The 14,264-nt window shown below is 40.4% G+C and overlaps 1 protein-coding gene across 3 annotated transcripts in view; it reads right to left on the bottom strand.

The window, feature by feature from the left end:
• The window catches only part of DNAJC1 (DnaJ heat shock protein family (Hsp40) member C1), a 652,900-nt gene that overhangs the window by 29,630 nt on the left and 609,006 nt on the right, over positions 1-14,264 (bottom strand). For all 3 annotated transcript variants that reach the window (XM_029588718.1, XM_029588719.1, XM_029588720.1), the window contains one exon: positions 9,981-10,029. In XM_029588718.1, coding sequence (XP_029444578.1) covers positions 9,981-10,029 — 49 coding nt within the window. The remainder of the gene's footprint in view (positions 1-9,980; positions 10,030-14,264) is intronic.

Genomic DNA, 14,264 nt, shown 5'->3' with positions numbered 1-14,264 from the left:
TTGAAGATCTCTAGAAATCTAGTTACCCCTGCCCTCAGTAACCTTGTCAATCTTTCTTTGTTGAAGGGTGTTGTGCCAGTTAGTCTGAAGCAAACTGTTTTTAGATCATTAATAAAAACAAACACAAAACTGGATTGGACCCTTCTATTCCTTCTAATTACAGGCCGATTTCCTCTGTCTTCTCTTTCTAAATTGTTAGAAACCATAGTACTGAGGCAATTAGCTGAGTTTATAGTTTAATGAACACCAAACTCTTGATCCCTTTCAGTTTGGTTTCAGGAAATCCCTTAGTACTGAGATACTTCTAGTCTCTCTACTTGATAGCATTAGACGTGGTCTTGATAGAGGTCATAGCTACGTTTTGGTCATGCTAGATATTTCTTCTGCTTTTGATACCCTAGACCATGACATTCTTCTTTATCTGTTGAGGGAATGAGGGATTTCTGGAACAGTTTTATCTTGGTTTACATCTTATCTGTCTAACCACTTTCACAGATTATGATGGGGGTTCAGGGCTCCATATGGTTTGAACACCACAGGGGTCCCCTCAGGGCTCCGCTTTTTAACATTTATTTATCCCCAATTTGTAAAATTTTGACGACTGTGACGGATATAGAATATATGTTGATGATATTCAATTTTATATCAAAAAAATAAGTCCCACTTGGGCTGAGACAATGAGTGCTATTAGAATTTACCTGTCAGCATTTAACAGTGGCTCCAAAATAAACTTTTTTGTTTAAATTATTTTTATTAATCATTGAAAGTTAACAAAGATGATTAACCAACACACAAGGTTTTGTGTTACATTGTCATGCAGTGCTATCACAAATAACCAAGCGAACAATGATTCTAGTTCAATCCTGTACAGCTCCACATAAGTCTATAGTCACTTACCAGCAGTGGTTCTGCAGCTGGTGGGTCACTTTATTAAGAATGTAACACATTAGTCACAAAAAAAGGGGCATTCTTCTGCACTTCCCTCCTCCCACCTAAAACTAAACGAGAACCTTACAAATGCCACAATTTTGCATTGTTAAATTTGTCACAGAAAATTCAAGGGTAAAAACAAAACTAATCAGAGGGTAAGTCATTGAGAATTAGACTACAAGCCACTGTGGACAGAGATTGAAGATATATTTCCCAATGTTTTGTAAAGTACCTTTTCTTTTTAAACCATTCAATTTTCTCTGTGTATTTATCCATAATGCAAGTGTGGTGAAGCAAATTACGAAACTGTGTTATCGTTGGTGGGTCTTGGGAAATCCATTTTTGCAACAAATTTTTTGGCAAGTAAAATCGCTAATCTACACCACCACTGGATATATTTAAGAACATGAATATAAGAAATTGCCAAGCTGGGTCAGACCAAGGGTCCATCAAGCCCAGCATCCTGTTTCCAACAGAGGCCAAACCAGGCTACAAGAACCTGGCAATTACTCAAACACCAAGAAGATCCCATGCTACTAATGCAATTAATAGCTGTGGCTATTCCTTAAGTAAACTTGATTAATAGTAGTTAATGGACTTCTCCTCCAAGAACCTATCCAAACCTTTTTTGAACCCAGATACACTAACTGGCAACATCCTCTGGCAACAAATTCCAGAGCTTTATTGTGCGTTGCGTGAAAAAGAATTTTCTCCGATTAGTCTTAAATGTGCTACTTACTAACTTTATGGAATGCCCCCTAGTCCTATTATCCTCGTTCAAGACCTCTCAAGATCTTAAAGACCTCCATCATATCCCCCCTCAGCTGTCTCTTCTCCAAGCTGAAGAGTCCTAACCTCTTCAGCCTTTCCTCATAGGGGAGCTGTTCCATCTCCTTTATCATTTTGGTTGCCCTTCTCTGTACTTTCTCCATTGCAACTATATCTTTTTTGAGATGCGGTGACCAGAATTGTACACAATATTTAAGGTACGGTCTCACCATGGAGCGATATAGAGGCATTATGACATTTTCCGTTTTATTAACCATTCCCTTCTTAATAATTCCTAACATTCTGTTTGATTTTTGACTGCTACAGCACACTGAGCCAATGATTTTAAAGTATAATCCACTCTGATGCCTAGATCTTTTTCATGGGTGGTAGTTCCTAATATGGAACCTAACAGCGTGTAAATACAGCAAGGGTTATTTTTCCCTATGTGCGACACCTTGCACTTGTCCACAATAAATTTCATCTGCCATTTGGATGCCCAATCTTCCAGTCTTGCAAGGTCCTTCTGTAATGTATCACAATCCGCTTGTGATTTAACTACTCTGAATAATTTTGTATTGTCTGCAAATTTGATAACCTCACTCCTCGTATTCCTTTCTAGATCATTTATATATACAGTGGACCCTTGACTTATGAACTCAATTGGTTCCAGAGGGCTGGTTGTAACTCAAGTTGGTTGTAAATCAAGACTATGGGTATTTCCATTATTTCCTATGGAAAAAATAATGTGTTCCAAAAGCACCCCTTACCTAACCATTTCTATAATAAAAAAAGGTTGCATAACGTCTGTAATTACCAAAAACAGCAATAATTTCCTAGTGTGCTGCAATGCTGTGCCAGTTCTGTCCACATGCGCCTGAGATGGATAGGCCTCATTGGCAGCAGCACCAGCCAATCGCTGTAGAAGTCCCGCCTACAAGACCAAAAAAATGCAATTGGCAGTAACAAAAGACCAATTACAAGCAATCTGCGAAAAAAAAAAGACACATGTGGCACGAGCGGCATTCAGGTCGTAACTCGAAATCTGGTCATAACTCAAAACCGGAAAACTTGGTCGTAACTCAAATTGTTCGAAATTCAAGCCAGTCGTAACTCAAGGGCCCACTGTATATTGAAAAGCACCGGGCTAAGTACAGATCCCTGAGGCACTCCACTGTCCACTCCCTTCCACTGAGAAAATTGCCCATTTAACCCTACTCTCTGTTTCCTGTCTTTTAACCAGTTTGTAATCCACGAAAGGACATCGCCTCCTATCCCATGACTTTTGCTAGGAAAGGAAATACCCCTAGAATCATCCCAGAGAAACATCTTAGTACTGCAAGCGAAAAAAATCCCTCAGATTTTAAGCAAATATTTGTGCACATGGTTCCAGAATGAACCAATACATGGATAGGACCAAAACTGGTGCCCAAGTGTTCTACGAGGACCACCACATTTAAGGCATTGCCCACTCCCTTGGTTTCGTATCTTGCTAGCTTGAGCAGAAGCTACATAGAATCTGTGCAAGAATTTGAATTGAATCTCCTGAAGAGGAATAGGTACGGAGAGAGCAATGCACATGTGAAACATCCCTTATAAGCAGGAACTAAGTTGGTTCCCAAATCTTTCTTCCAACTATTCACCATGATTGCAAACATTCAAAAAAAAACTTAAGACCTGGCTGTTTCACCAAGCCTTCCTGTAACTTTCCCAGTACCAGCTAGGCTATTGATTAGGCCGCAGACACCAGTCATGTAACCAGACAATCCTCAGCGAAGTCACTGTTACTGTACAGTTATTGTTATAGAGTTCCTTTTTCCGCCTCTAGCGCATTCTTTTCCTCTACCCATTACCCCTGTTTATTGTAACTTTCCTACAACTTGTTTATGCTTATGTATGTTAAGGTTAAAGTTAAAGTTTCTTATCACAATGTTCTCTGTAAACCGATTTGATATGATATTTTTCATGAAGGTCGGTACAAAAAAAGTTTAAATAAATAAATAAATAAATGATATCCCAATGGAGAGCAGGCTGATATTTATTTAATAATTTGTACCAAAAAGCTAATCTGTGATGGGTGGGTTCATCCATGTCCAGAAAATCTGATAGGATTTCCCAAGCATTATTGTGGGGATCTGGCAGAGTTAAGGACTGCACATAGTGACATAATTGTAAATAAGCATAGAAATGCTGAGGTAGGAGACCATAAGTTTCTTGTAGGATCTGAAAAGATTGTACAACATTAAAGTAATCTACCACATGAACTATTACGTTGATGCCCTTAGTGTACCAGTCCATGAATCTCTCAAACTCTCTTTAAACATTTCAAAAACAGAGTTTTTGGTATTTCAATGTTCTAATAGTTCTATTGCTCCTGCTAACAGTTCTGAACAATATTGAATGTCCACTTTCGCCTTATGTAAAAAGCCTTGGGGTATGGATAGATTCTAAGTGATCCTTCCATCATCATATTAAGTCCGTGACCTGAAATGCCTTTTTCAAACTTAGTCTTACATGGCCTAAAGAACTTGCTTGAGCCATTCGATTTCAAACTGGTTGCCAAGCATCAGCGCTACCCATCATAGACTATTGAAATGCCATATATCTTGGGCTCCTGACCTGGCAATAAAACCTTTGCAACCTTTACTCAACTCCATGACACGATTAGTCAGTGGAACCAAACCTTCTGATCACATCACTCCTACATTACATCATCTTCAATGGCTGTTGATTCGTTATAGGGTCCAATCTAAGACATTGCTTCTGACTCACAAACTTCTCAGCACCTTTTTTTCCCGTGGATCAATATTTTGTTGCAAATCTACCAACCCACCAGGAATCTCAGATCACAGCAAAGGGGTCTTCCTTGAGGTGCCTACAGTGCGTACATCAAGGCTGTCAACCATGAGAGACTGTCTTTTCGATGGCATCCTCCATGCTGTGGAATTCCATCCCCGCATCTTTGAGACTAATGGAGTGTTTAAAATCATTTAAATCTGCATTAAAAGCTTTTCTGATTAAACAAGCATTCACCTAAATTGTACTTATATATTTGATTTATATTTATACTGATTTATGTCTATATTGACTATTAGGTTTGTTGTATAAATTTATTTTTTATGTTTTGTTTTATGATTATATTATGTATGTTTAATTTGTAAATCGCTTAGAGTCTTTGCGCAAAGCAATTAAGACATTTTAATAAACTAAACTACCCAAAGGGTAACTCCTCTGAAAGGCCGCTCCTCTGTAGGGTCGAAAACGTCTGAACTCCCTAGTATGACCTCTCATGCAGAAGGATCGCAGCGTCCGTTTCTTATCCTTTGGTAATCAAGGAACCGGGGACTCGCCCCACTTATTGGCCATTTTCTCCAGCTCACTCCCAAACAAGAGCAAGCCCTTAAAGGGCAACTTCGTAAGGTTAGACTTCAAGGTTGTATCGGTCTATCAATTTCTCATCCATAGCTGAAGCCTAGTCACTATTACCGAAGCCAACCCTCTGGCTGAAGTGCAAACCAAATCACAGCCTGTTTCTGCTAAAAAGGAGGTTGCTGGTTCCATCACCACATTCATCGATCTCCTGAGAGAGTAGTAAACAAGAGTGAGCTACCAGGGAACAACAGGAAGCTATCTGTAAATTCATTGCCATTGCTTCAAAGGCTGTTTCAAAGGCCTGCTTTCGCTAATCCTGTGCATCCTTCAAGGCCGCTTCCCCCTCCACAGGAATAGTCCACTTGGTAATGGCACACACAAGTGCATCCACTTTCAGAAAACACAATTGCTGTCTCTCAACTGGATCCAGGGGGTACAGTCCTTCCAAGATTTGTCCCGCTTTAAAATCAGCTTCAGGGCACCCCATTCAAGATTAATTAATTCTTGAATGGCCTCCATAATAGGGAAGAAATATGAGGCTTTACACAAGGAAATGAAAATGGGATCTTTCTTTGGCTCAGATATGGATTTAGCCCCAGGTATTCCCAACATTTTCAATGTCTGGAAAATAAGAGTCGGTAACTCATCTCTATGAAAGAACCACAACATAGTTCTATACGGCTCCAATCCCAGAGGAATTTCCCTATCCTCCAGGTAGTAAGGATCAGTCTTATCTGTGCCATCTGAGTCGTTATCAGATACTCTGGCTCCAGGTGTACCCTGATGCTTACCCACAGCACCAGGCATGCGGGATTTCACCACCTGCAACCTGACCTGTTAAGATTGGCTGGGTCTGAGAACTGCGCTTGAAGAAAAGACTGCAGTTCTTGAAAAAATTATACCCAAGTAAAGGCGGAGGGATCCTTGCCAAAACAGGGGGCACTTGTCCTGTGCCCACTGAACTACCTTCCCCCACTGACAAACCAATTGGGGGAGCTCCAAAGTCAGGCAACTCTTCTGGCAGCTTTTTTTCCATTCCCTTACCAGGCTGGGAAGAACCGGGCTTAGTAAAATCAGAGGGAGACAATTCTCCATGAGCTTCCAAACAGTGGACACAAATTAGATGGAACGCCAGGCTAAGATGTCTGAATATGACAAGCAACACATAGGGCAAGGCACTTAGGCTTCTATGCTTTGGGCACTATCAGCCTGTCAATATGCCCTAACAGATGTTTGACAATAAGACACCCAAAATATTAGGCACTCACAAATAAGGCGCTCAGCACTGTGCTTAGATAAGCTCCCAAACAGAGCTCCCCCAGGATGCTCAGATAATGCACACAAAAAAGTGCATGTGGGTGCGTGCACGCACAAGTGGGCACCCTGGTAGGTACTCCTATGCACCCAGCTAGGCACACAATGGGCCGCACAGCTGGGCGCATAAGCACGACCTGACGGAAACTGAAGAGGACAGTCTTCAAGGCACAAAAATGCGTGAAAACACTACTGTGGCCTACCATTTGGTGAACCAGACGAACCTGAGAGCGGGGCCTAGCCGCAAGGGTTGCTCAACCTGCCAGGCTGCCCCCCTCCCCTGAACTCCATCGGAGGCGAGAACAACTGGATTGCACGCAGAGAACAGAGACCGGGAGGTGAGAGAGGAATCCCTACTCAACTCCCCTGCTCTTTATTATTTATTTTTTTAAAATTACCCTTTATCTGAGTTCAGCCTATCCTGGCTGCGTACAAGGTCGGTCTTCGGCTGCAGGGGGAGAGGTTATATACCTTCACTGCTGTGCTCGGCTTCCTGCACTCATTTACTTAACAGCTTTTTTTTTTTTTTTTTTTTTTTTACAGTTAAGTCCACACCAGTTGAAAAAAAAAGGTGCAGGACCATGGAAATCACCTCAGGAATTCTCAATTGAGCAAGATGGTGTCTGACTAGAAGGCTGTGGAGAGGAGTGCTCCTGAGCTCGATTGAATTTCCCCCGAAAAAAATGCCACACACCAAGAGGAAGGGGAGAATCAGAGTGGAGACCCCGACTACAATGGCTCCTACCTCTTCTCAGCTAACCATTAGGACCTTCTTTCTCTCCGAGTAGTGCTAGAATCCCGGGAGAGTTACCAAATGTCGGCATGGGTATGGAGCAAGCACAGATGCCGCTGGATTTTAACACCTCATTGAGTCCCCGGGTTCCCGTGATGCCTCTGCTGCCTCACCTTGCACAAACCCTGGATTTGGGCGTGACTGGCCGACCGGAGCAGCCGGAGGTCGCGGACCTCATCGGGGGGAAACCCGGAGGAAGAAGGTGCGAGACCGAAGGTTAGAAGGGATGGCAATGGGAATGGTGGAACCCCTCTAACCTCGACACCGGAGGAGCAGAATGGCCGGACGGTGGCCTAAGTGCTGAGGCAGGAACGCTGTCTGCAAGGAACAGTGAGTGTACCCAAAAACTCGAGCGAATTACAGACACATACCATAACTATGGAAAATGTATGGTCCACTTTAATGGATTTAAAAGCAATTATTCTGAATTTAGATACAACTGTGGTAGACACACAGAATAGTGTGCTACAGAGAGACCCGATAGTAAGTACACATAATGAAAAATTATCTGGCCTTGAAAATCGGGTTTGCCAGGCGGAGAAAGTGCAGGCTGGACTGATCCAAGGAGAGCTAGCGAACAGCAGGAAAATTGAGACTATGGAAAATCAAATAAGATATAACAATTTAAGAATTCTTAATTTTCCAAGTGTGAAGTTCATATCTCCATATGAGCAATATAAGAAATATCTGATGGAAAATTTAATGTTAACTTTGGAAGAGATTCCCCCTAGTAGCAAAGATTTTCTTTGTGTTATCAGGAAAAAAAGAAAATGAAGGGAATAAAAAAAATGATTTGCAACAAAACGATCTGAGCAATATTACTGCTTTCCTGGAACCAACCATGTCTGAGCAAGTTGAACATCGGGGAACTCTATATGTAAGATGTGTACATGTAGCAGATAGAGAGAAAATATTAAAATAGTCTCTTAAAAACAGAAAAAAGTTGTATTTAGGCCAAAAAATTTGGACTTTTCCAGACATAAGAGCTACGCAAGCTCAAAGGAGGAATTTTCTCCAAATGTGTCAAGAAGTGAAAAACGTAGGGGCTCAGATTACAATCTACTATCTAGTAAATGTGTAGGTAAAAGATCAGAATGAAAGGTTTGTGCTCTTAGAACCACTTGAGTTGCATAAACTTCTTGATTCAAGATTACCTGTTAATACTGTATCCTAATCAGGGAAATGTATGTGTTACTTTCCTTCTAATTACATTTGGTTTTTCTTGCATTTGCTCAATTGTTATACATCTTGGATCCCCAATTGCTTTATAACAGCGGAATTACCTTAAATATAAGGCTGGAAAATTAGGACAAAAAATTGCTTATTTATTATATTTCCTTTGTAAGATTCTATAAAGACCAGCCTATGTGTAATGTTAAGTGTAATAACTGTACCTATTCATTGACAAGCTGATATTGCTGTCTATATTGTTTAAAATGCATAAATATAAAATAAAAAAAAGGAATTCTCAATTGAGGAAGGGACCATAAGGTATCACCACAAGAGAGCGGTGTGAATAATCCTTTTCTTCTTTTAAGCAATCCCCAGTAGGGAGATGCACGTCCATAATCCACTGGTTTTGGATTCACCTGTCTGAATGCTAAGAAAAGATGTTTTTGAGCATATTGCCCTAGAGACCTTGGGTTAAATTTGGATTTTTTTGTAGCTTCATCTTCAGAGAAAGCTAATGAAGAGAGAGGTCTCTGTTGAACTTGTCTTATTTTTACCTGTATCCTGTGATTTGTTTGAAGACTTCTCCTTTGAAGAAGAAGTGTTTTATATTTGGATTTATAATACATTAATCTTATTGGGGTCCAACGATTGTTATAGACATTGGACTTTGTTATATTTAGCAAGTCTTCCTTTGGGTCTCCCAGACACTGCTCTGGTTCCCACTGGCGATCTCTGGAGGACTTTGACTGTTCCCAGGGTTGCAGCAGTGTAACTCACCACCTCTGCAGCCTCCGAAGGTGACCCCAAGGAAAAAGGGGTTACACAGACAAATGCAAACAAATAAATACAATGGGAGTTTTGTCTACTTTTAAATTCAAGACTGCAGGAAAATAGTTTTTGTTCCATAAAGGAAACAATTTTCAAAGAGCCCACCTATTTATAAACTGCATAGGTACTTTTGACACATCTACTTTACAGAAATTTTCAAAGAAAAACTTCCCATATTGTGTTTGAAAATTAGCAAGTGCAAATATGTGCATTCACCTGTCCAAATACTTTGTAACTTTTATTTGTGTGGGTGGCAAGACTGCTCTGGGGAGCAAAATAGGATGCATGCATTTGAAAATTGAACATATGAATGCTGTTTTCTTCCTCACGCCTAAACACGCACATAACACCACCTCTTTTTCCTGAGGCTAAAATATGAGAGCTTTGTAACCCTTATACACTTTTAGCCACATTTGAGGGTAGCAATTTTCATTCAGGCCATTTTACAAGGATAAATATCTTTGAAAATTGCCTTCAAAATGTGAGCTTCTTTTACTCATAACCAGAGATAGGCAAGTTATAATCCTTATTTACCACTCATTTAAAGGAAAATTCAAAAGAAAATTTAAATCCAGATAAAAAGCACCGACTGCACATCAGGTTTCACAAGCAAAGGCAACAAGGCACATTTTTCTATAGAAAACATTCTGCTTGGAAAATTAATTTTTTTTAAACTTAAAAGGTCCTTAAATAGCAGCCAAAATTGTTCAGCAACAATTTTAACTTAAAATATTAGAGCAGATTTCCTCCAAATTTTGCATCTCCATCTTAACAGCTACTTTTTTCCCCTTAAAATACATACCTGGAGAACACGTGACTGTATCCTTTATTTGCTTGGCTTTTGTGGTAACCTATTACAAAAAGAAATATATGCATCTGTCTTTAAAAGCATATTATCAATTCTCATTTTCCAGTCTGTGTATTTTACATAGGTTACACAGTTTGAAAACTATGGGGCCTATTTACTAATCTGTGTTAAAAGGTCAAATGTAAGTAATTTCTTAGGTACAGGAGTACTACAAGTTAGCAAATCCCATGGTAGCACATTATCATAGCCAAGAAAATGCATCAGCTCTCAGCTATTGCCACACACAATAGTGCCCCAGGGTTGTGATCTCTAAAAGGCCACTAGCCCCGAGTGGCTTACTTCTTCTAACTGTCCCTCCACCAATGCACTAAATCCTGCTTCCAACACAAACAAAAAAAATTGTAGGTACCCATTGAAGCACCTGGGCTTTAAAGGGGCAGGGGTGATAACCAATTTTCTTTATTCTGCCAAAGATATAATCCAAAAGGATACTGGCTGATCTATGGTTTCCTTTGGCTCCACGGGTCATCAGCACAATTTTGGATTATGGCACTAGTGGGGCAAGAGCGACTGGAGATTGCTCCTGCCTCAATAAGACCCAAGGTTTACAAAGGTAAGGGTGGTGGTGCCACAATTTTTGTGTTGAAGGCAGGGTGCACAGCCAGGGGTCTTACACCTGAGGGAAAGGGTGGATTCTTCTTTCAGACAAGATATTTAGTGCAGGCGTCCTTTATGGTGTCTGTGAGGGGGTTGGGGGAGAATGTCACTCAGGGCTAGTGCCCCTTTAGGGGTCGGGGGAGTGAGGGTAGTTGGCTCCCCAGAGTATCAGCAGGTATCTCGGAGTAAAGTTAACTACAACTCTGGAGATGTAGTTAACTTTCTAAACCTCACTGCAGATTGCAAGACTTATCGTGACCATCTTAAACCTTTTAAATATTAATGAGCTGCAAATCAGCTCACTGATATTTTTCTTGTGTTGAGCCAGGGTGTTTTTTTTTTTTTTTTTAAATTATATTGGCAAAACTCATGCGAGTATTACTGATAAGGCACATTAAATGGATTTAACGCACATTATTGCAGTTTAGTAATAGGCCCCCTACATTTAATTGGACTACTTAAAATTTTACTATGCAAAAGTGAGTGTGATAGAGCAAGAGGGCAAAGTGAATGAGCATAATTCAGATCAAGGTTTTTATCTTAGTCCTTCCTACTGTAAGAGTAGTAATACTACAACATGCTTCTCAGATTTACAGAAAAGAAAAATAACTCCTATTTAAAGAGATTTATAAATGTATCTATTAACTTAAAGCACACAACAGTACTTATAGTGATCACTCAGCATTCAACATAGTGATCAGACTAGGGCCTGTTCAAACTGATTATAAGAAGAATAAACTGTAATCCTTCCCCTCCCAAATTCAAGACTATTTTGTTAATGCATTTACTTCCCTCCTCAGCAATTTACTCTTCTGTTATTTAGCACATCTCAGAATGATGGCACATTAATTTGAATTCTAAGATTACTTATAGAACAAAACACATAATGCAAAGACAGGTTTAGCATTGGTTCTATAAATTTCCGTGGTTGATCTGCCTTTCATAAGCTCAGACGCCCTGCTTGCAAACCATATTTGAATTCAAAGTGTCATAAGCAGCTTGAAAGACAAAATGGTATGTTTTGTCTTGATGAGAACAAAAAAGAAAGCTTTCCCTTAGGCAACTAGCACTAGACTGAAGATTAGTTATTTTATGATTCTACCAGATCCCAGAGATAGAAGCGGTAGCTTTGGCTCTCTCCCTCTATAAAATGTATCCTATATTTTTTGTACATTCCTCTGCACTGTCCCACTTCCTCATACCATCCTGTGAAGTTCTCTTCCTACTGACCTGACTTGCACCCACTCTTCCAGGTGCCTTAACTTTCATATCATCTCCCATTTATTGCTGCAAAGTTACAGATTTCAATTGCTTGTACCCAAAATTATACACATTTCAATTTTTCATACAATATATTATGTTTGGAAAATAATCAGCTCAAGTTGTACAATGCATCTTCTAGTCTCACCATTTCAAACTTTTTAAGCAAATGAACAGTTCTGAAAATAGACTTTTTTCAGAATAAAATCAGAAGTTCAAAATAATCTAATGTAGCATGTTAAAACTTTGTAACACTTTTCATGCAAACGATTAAAAAAAAGCTTGATTTGGAAATCAAAATATACACTTTAGAACCAGAAAGAAATGAGTGGAGAGAATGAGACGGGATCTAAGGAAACTGGAAGAGTGGTCGAAGATATGGCAGCTGAGATTCAATGCCAAGAAGTGCAAAGTCATGCATATGGGGAGTGGAAATCCAAATGAACTGTATTCGATGGGGGGGGAAAGGCTGATGTGCACGGAGCAGGAGAAGGACCTTGGGGTGATGGTGTCTAATGATCTGAAGTCGGCGAAACAATGCGACAAGGCGATAGCTAAAGCCAGAAGAATGCTGGGCTGCATAGAGAGAGGAATATCGAGTAAGAAAAGGGAAGTGATTATTCCCTTGTACAGGTCCTTGGTGAGGCCTCACCTGGAGTACTGTGTTCAGTTCTGGAGACCGTACCTTCAAAAAGACAAAGACAAGATGGAGGCGGTACAGAGAAGGGCGACCAGGAAGGTGGAGGATCTTCATCGGATGACGTACGAGGAGAGATTGAAGAATCTAAATATGTACACCCTGGAGGAAAGGAGGAGCAGAGGTGATATGATACAGACTTTCAGATACTTGAAAGGTGTTAATGATCAAAAGACAACGACAAACCTTTTCCTAAGGAAAAAAATCAGCAGAACCAGGGGTCACGATTTGAAGCTCCAGGGAGGAAGATTCAGAACCAATGTCAGGAAGTATTTCTTCACGGAGAGGGTGGTGGATGCCTGGAATGCCCTTCCGGAGGATGTGGTGAAGACCAGAACTGTGAAGGACTTCAAAGGGGCGTGGGATAAACACTGTGGATCCATAAAGTCAAGAGGCTGCCAATGAAGAGTGGGTGACTCGCCAGAATGATGGCTACTGCCTGGAGTCAATACCCTTATTAAATAAACATACACAGGCTGACTCCAACATCGCTCTAAGCTTCAACAGCAAGAGGAAATGTGGAAAAAAGGATTCACACTCACAAAGAGGGGAGTAGCTGGCTTGTTACGGCGGTTACTACCCCAAATCAAATAAGCCTGATACTTCACTTTCAATGCATATACAGCATAGTTCTCTGATTCAATGGCAGGGGAGAAGAAAAACTGATACTTCACACATCCAGCAGAGCTCTCTGCTTCAACGGCAGGGGAGAAGAAAAGAGGGTTCGCACTCACAAAGCGGGGAGTAGCTGGCTTGTTACGGCGGTTACTACCCCAAACCAAATGGGCCTGATACTTCACTTTCGATGCACATCCAGCATGGCTCTATGCTTCAACGGCATGGGAGAAGACTTATACGTCACGCATATCCAGCATAGCTCCCTGCTTCAACGGCAGGGGAGAAGAAAAACAACCAATAAGGGCTAATAACATAGTCTGGGTAAAACAAATAAGCATGGGTGCAGCTTGCTTATTGCGGCGGCTACTACCCCAAACTAATCAAGCTAGATATTTCACTTGGATGCAGCTCCATCACTGCTCTCTACATTAAAGGTGGGGATGGAAGGGAAATAGAACCAAGAGCTAAGAGAAACAGATAAGTATGAGAGAAAATGTGTGTGAAGCTTGCTGGGCAGACTAGATGGGCCATTTGGTTTTCTTCTGCCGTCATTTCTATGTTTCTATATGTTTCTATTTGCATATTCAACATTTTTCTGAAGTCTACATAAAACAATCTGTAAAGGTTGATAGTAATGAATTCTGGCTGGCACTATGATACTTTTTCTTCTCTCTCTTTGAAAAGTTGTGTTCATAAATTTAAGTTGGGCAAGCAAACAGCAAACAAGGAGGCAGTATGATACACATTATCAGTGTGCAAATTTCACAAGTCTACAACACATAGATTTTTAATGTCAAAACGGTTTTTATTGAGGTGAACAACAAGAAAAGACAAAAGTGTTACGCATAGATTTTTAAAGTTTCAATAATCAAGTCCTGTCCTGCTACCATTAGTGCCAAACATCTTTTTTGGCTAGGCATAAATGCCAATGAAACTGAGGACCAGACTATTAGAACTTAAATACTGCCATATTGAATTAGACTAAAGTCGTGTTTCCCAACCAGTGTGCCAAATAAAGTCACCACTGCCTGATGTTTGGATCCAGA

Source organism: Rhinatrema bivittatum, chromosome 2 (genome assembly GCF_901001135.1).
Source record: "Rhinatrema bivittatum chromosome 2, aRhiBiv1.1, whole genome shotgun sequence".
NCBI classification, from domain to species: Eukaryota; Metazoa; Chordata; class Amphibia; order Gymnophiona; family Rhinatrematidae; genus Rhinatrema; species Rhinatrema bivittatum.
This window is presented reverse-complemented; position numbering and strand designations above follow the sequence as displayed.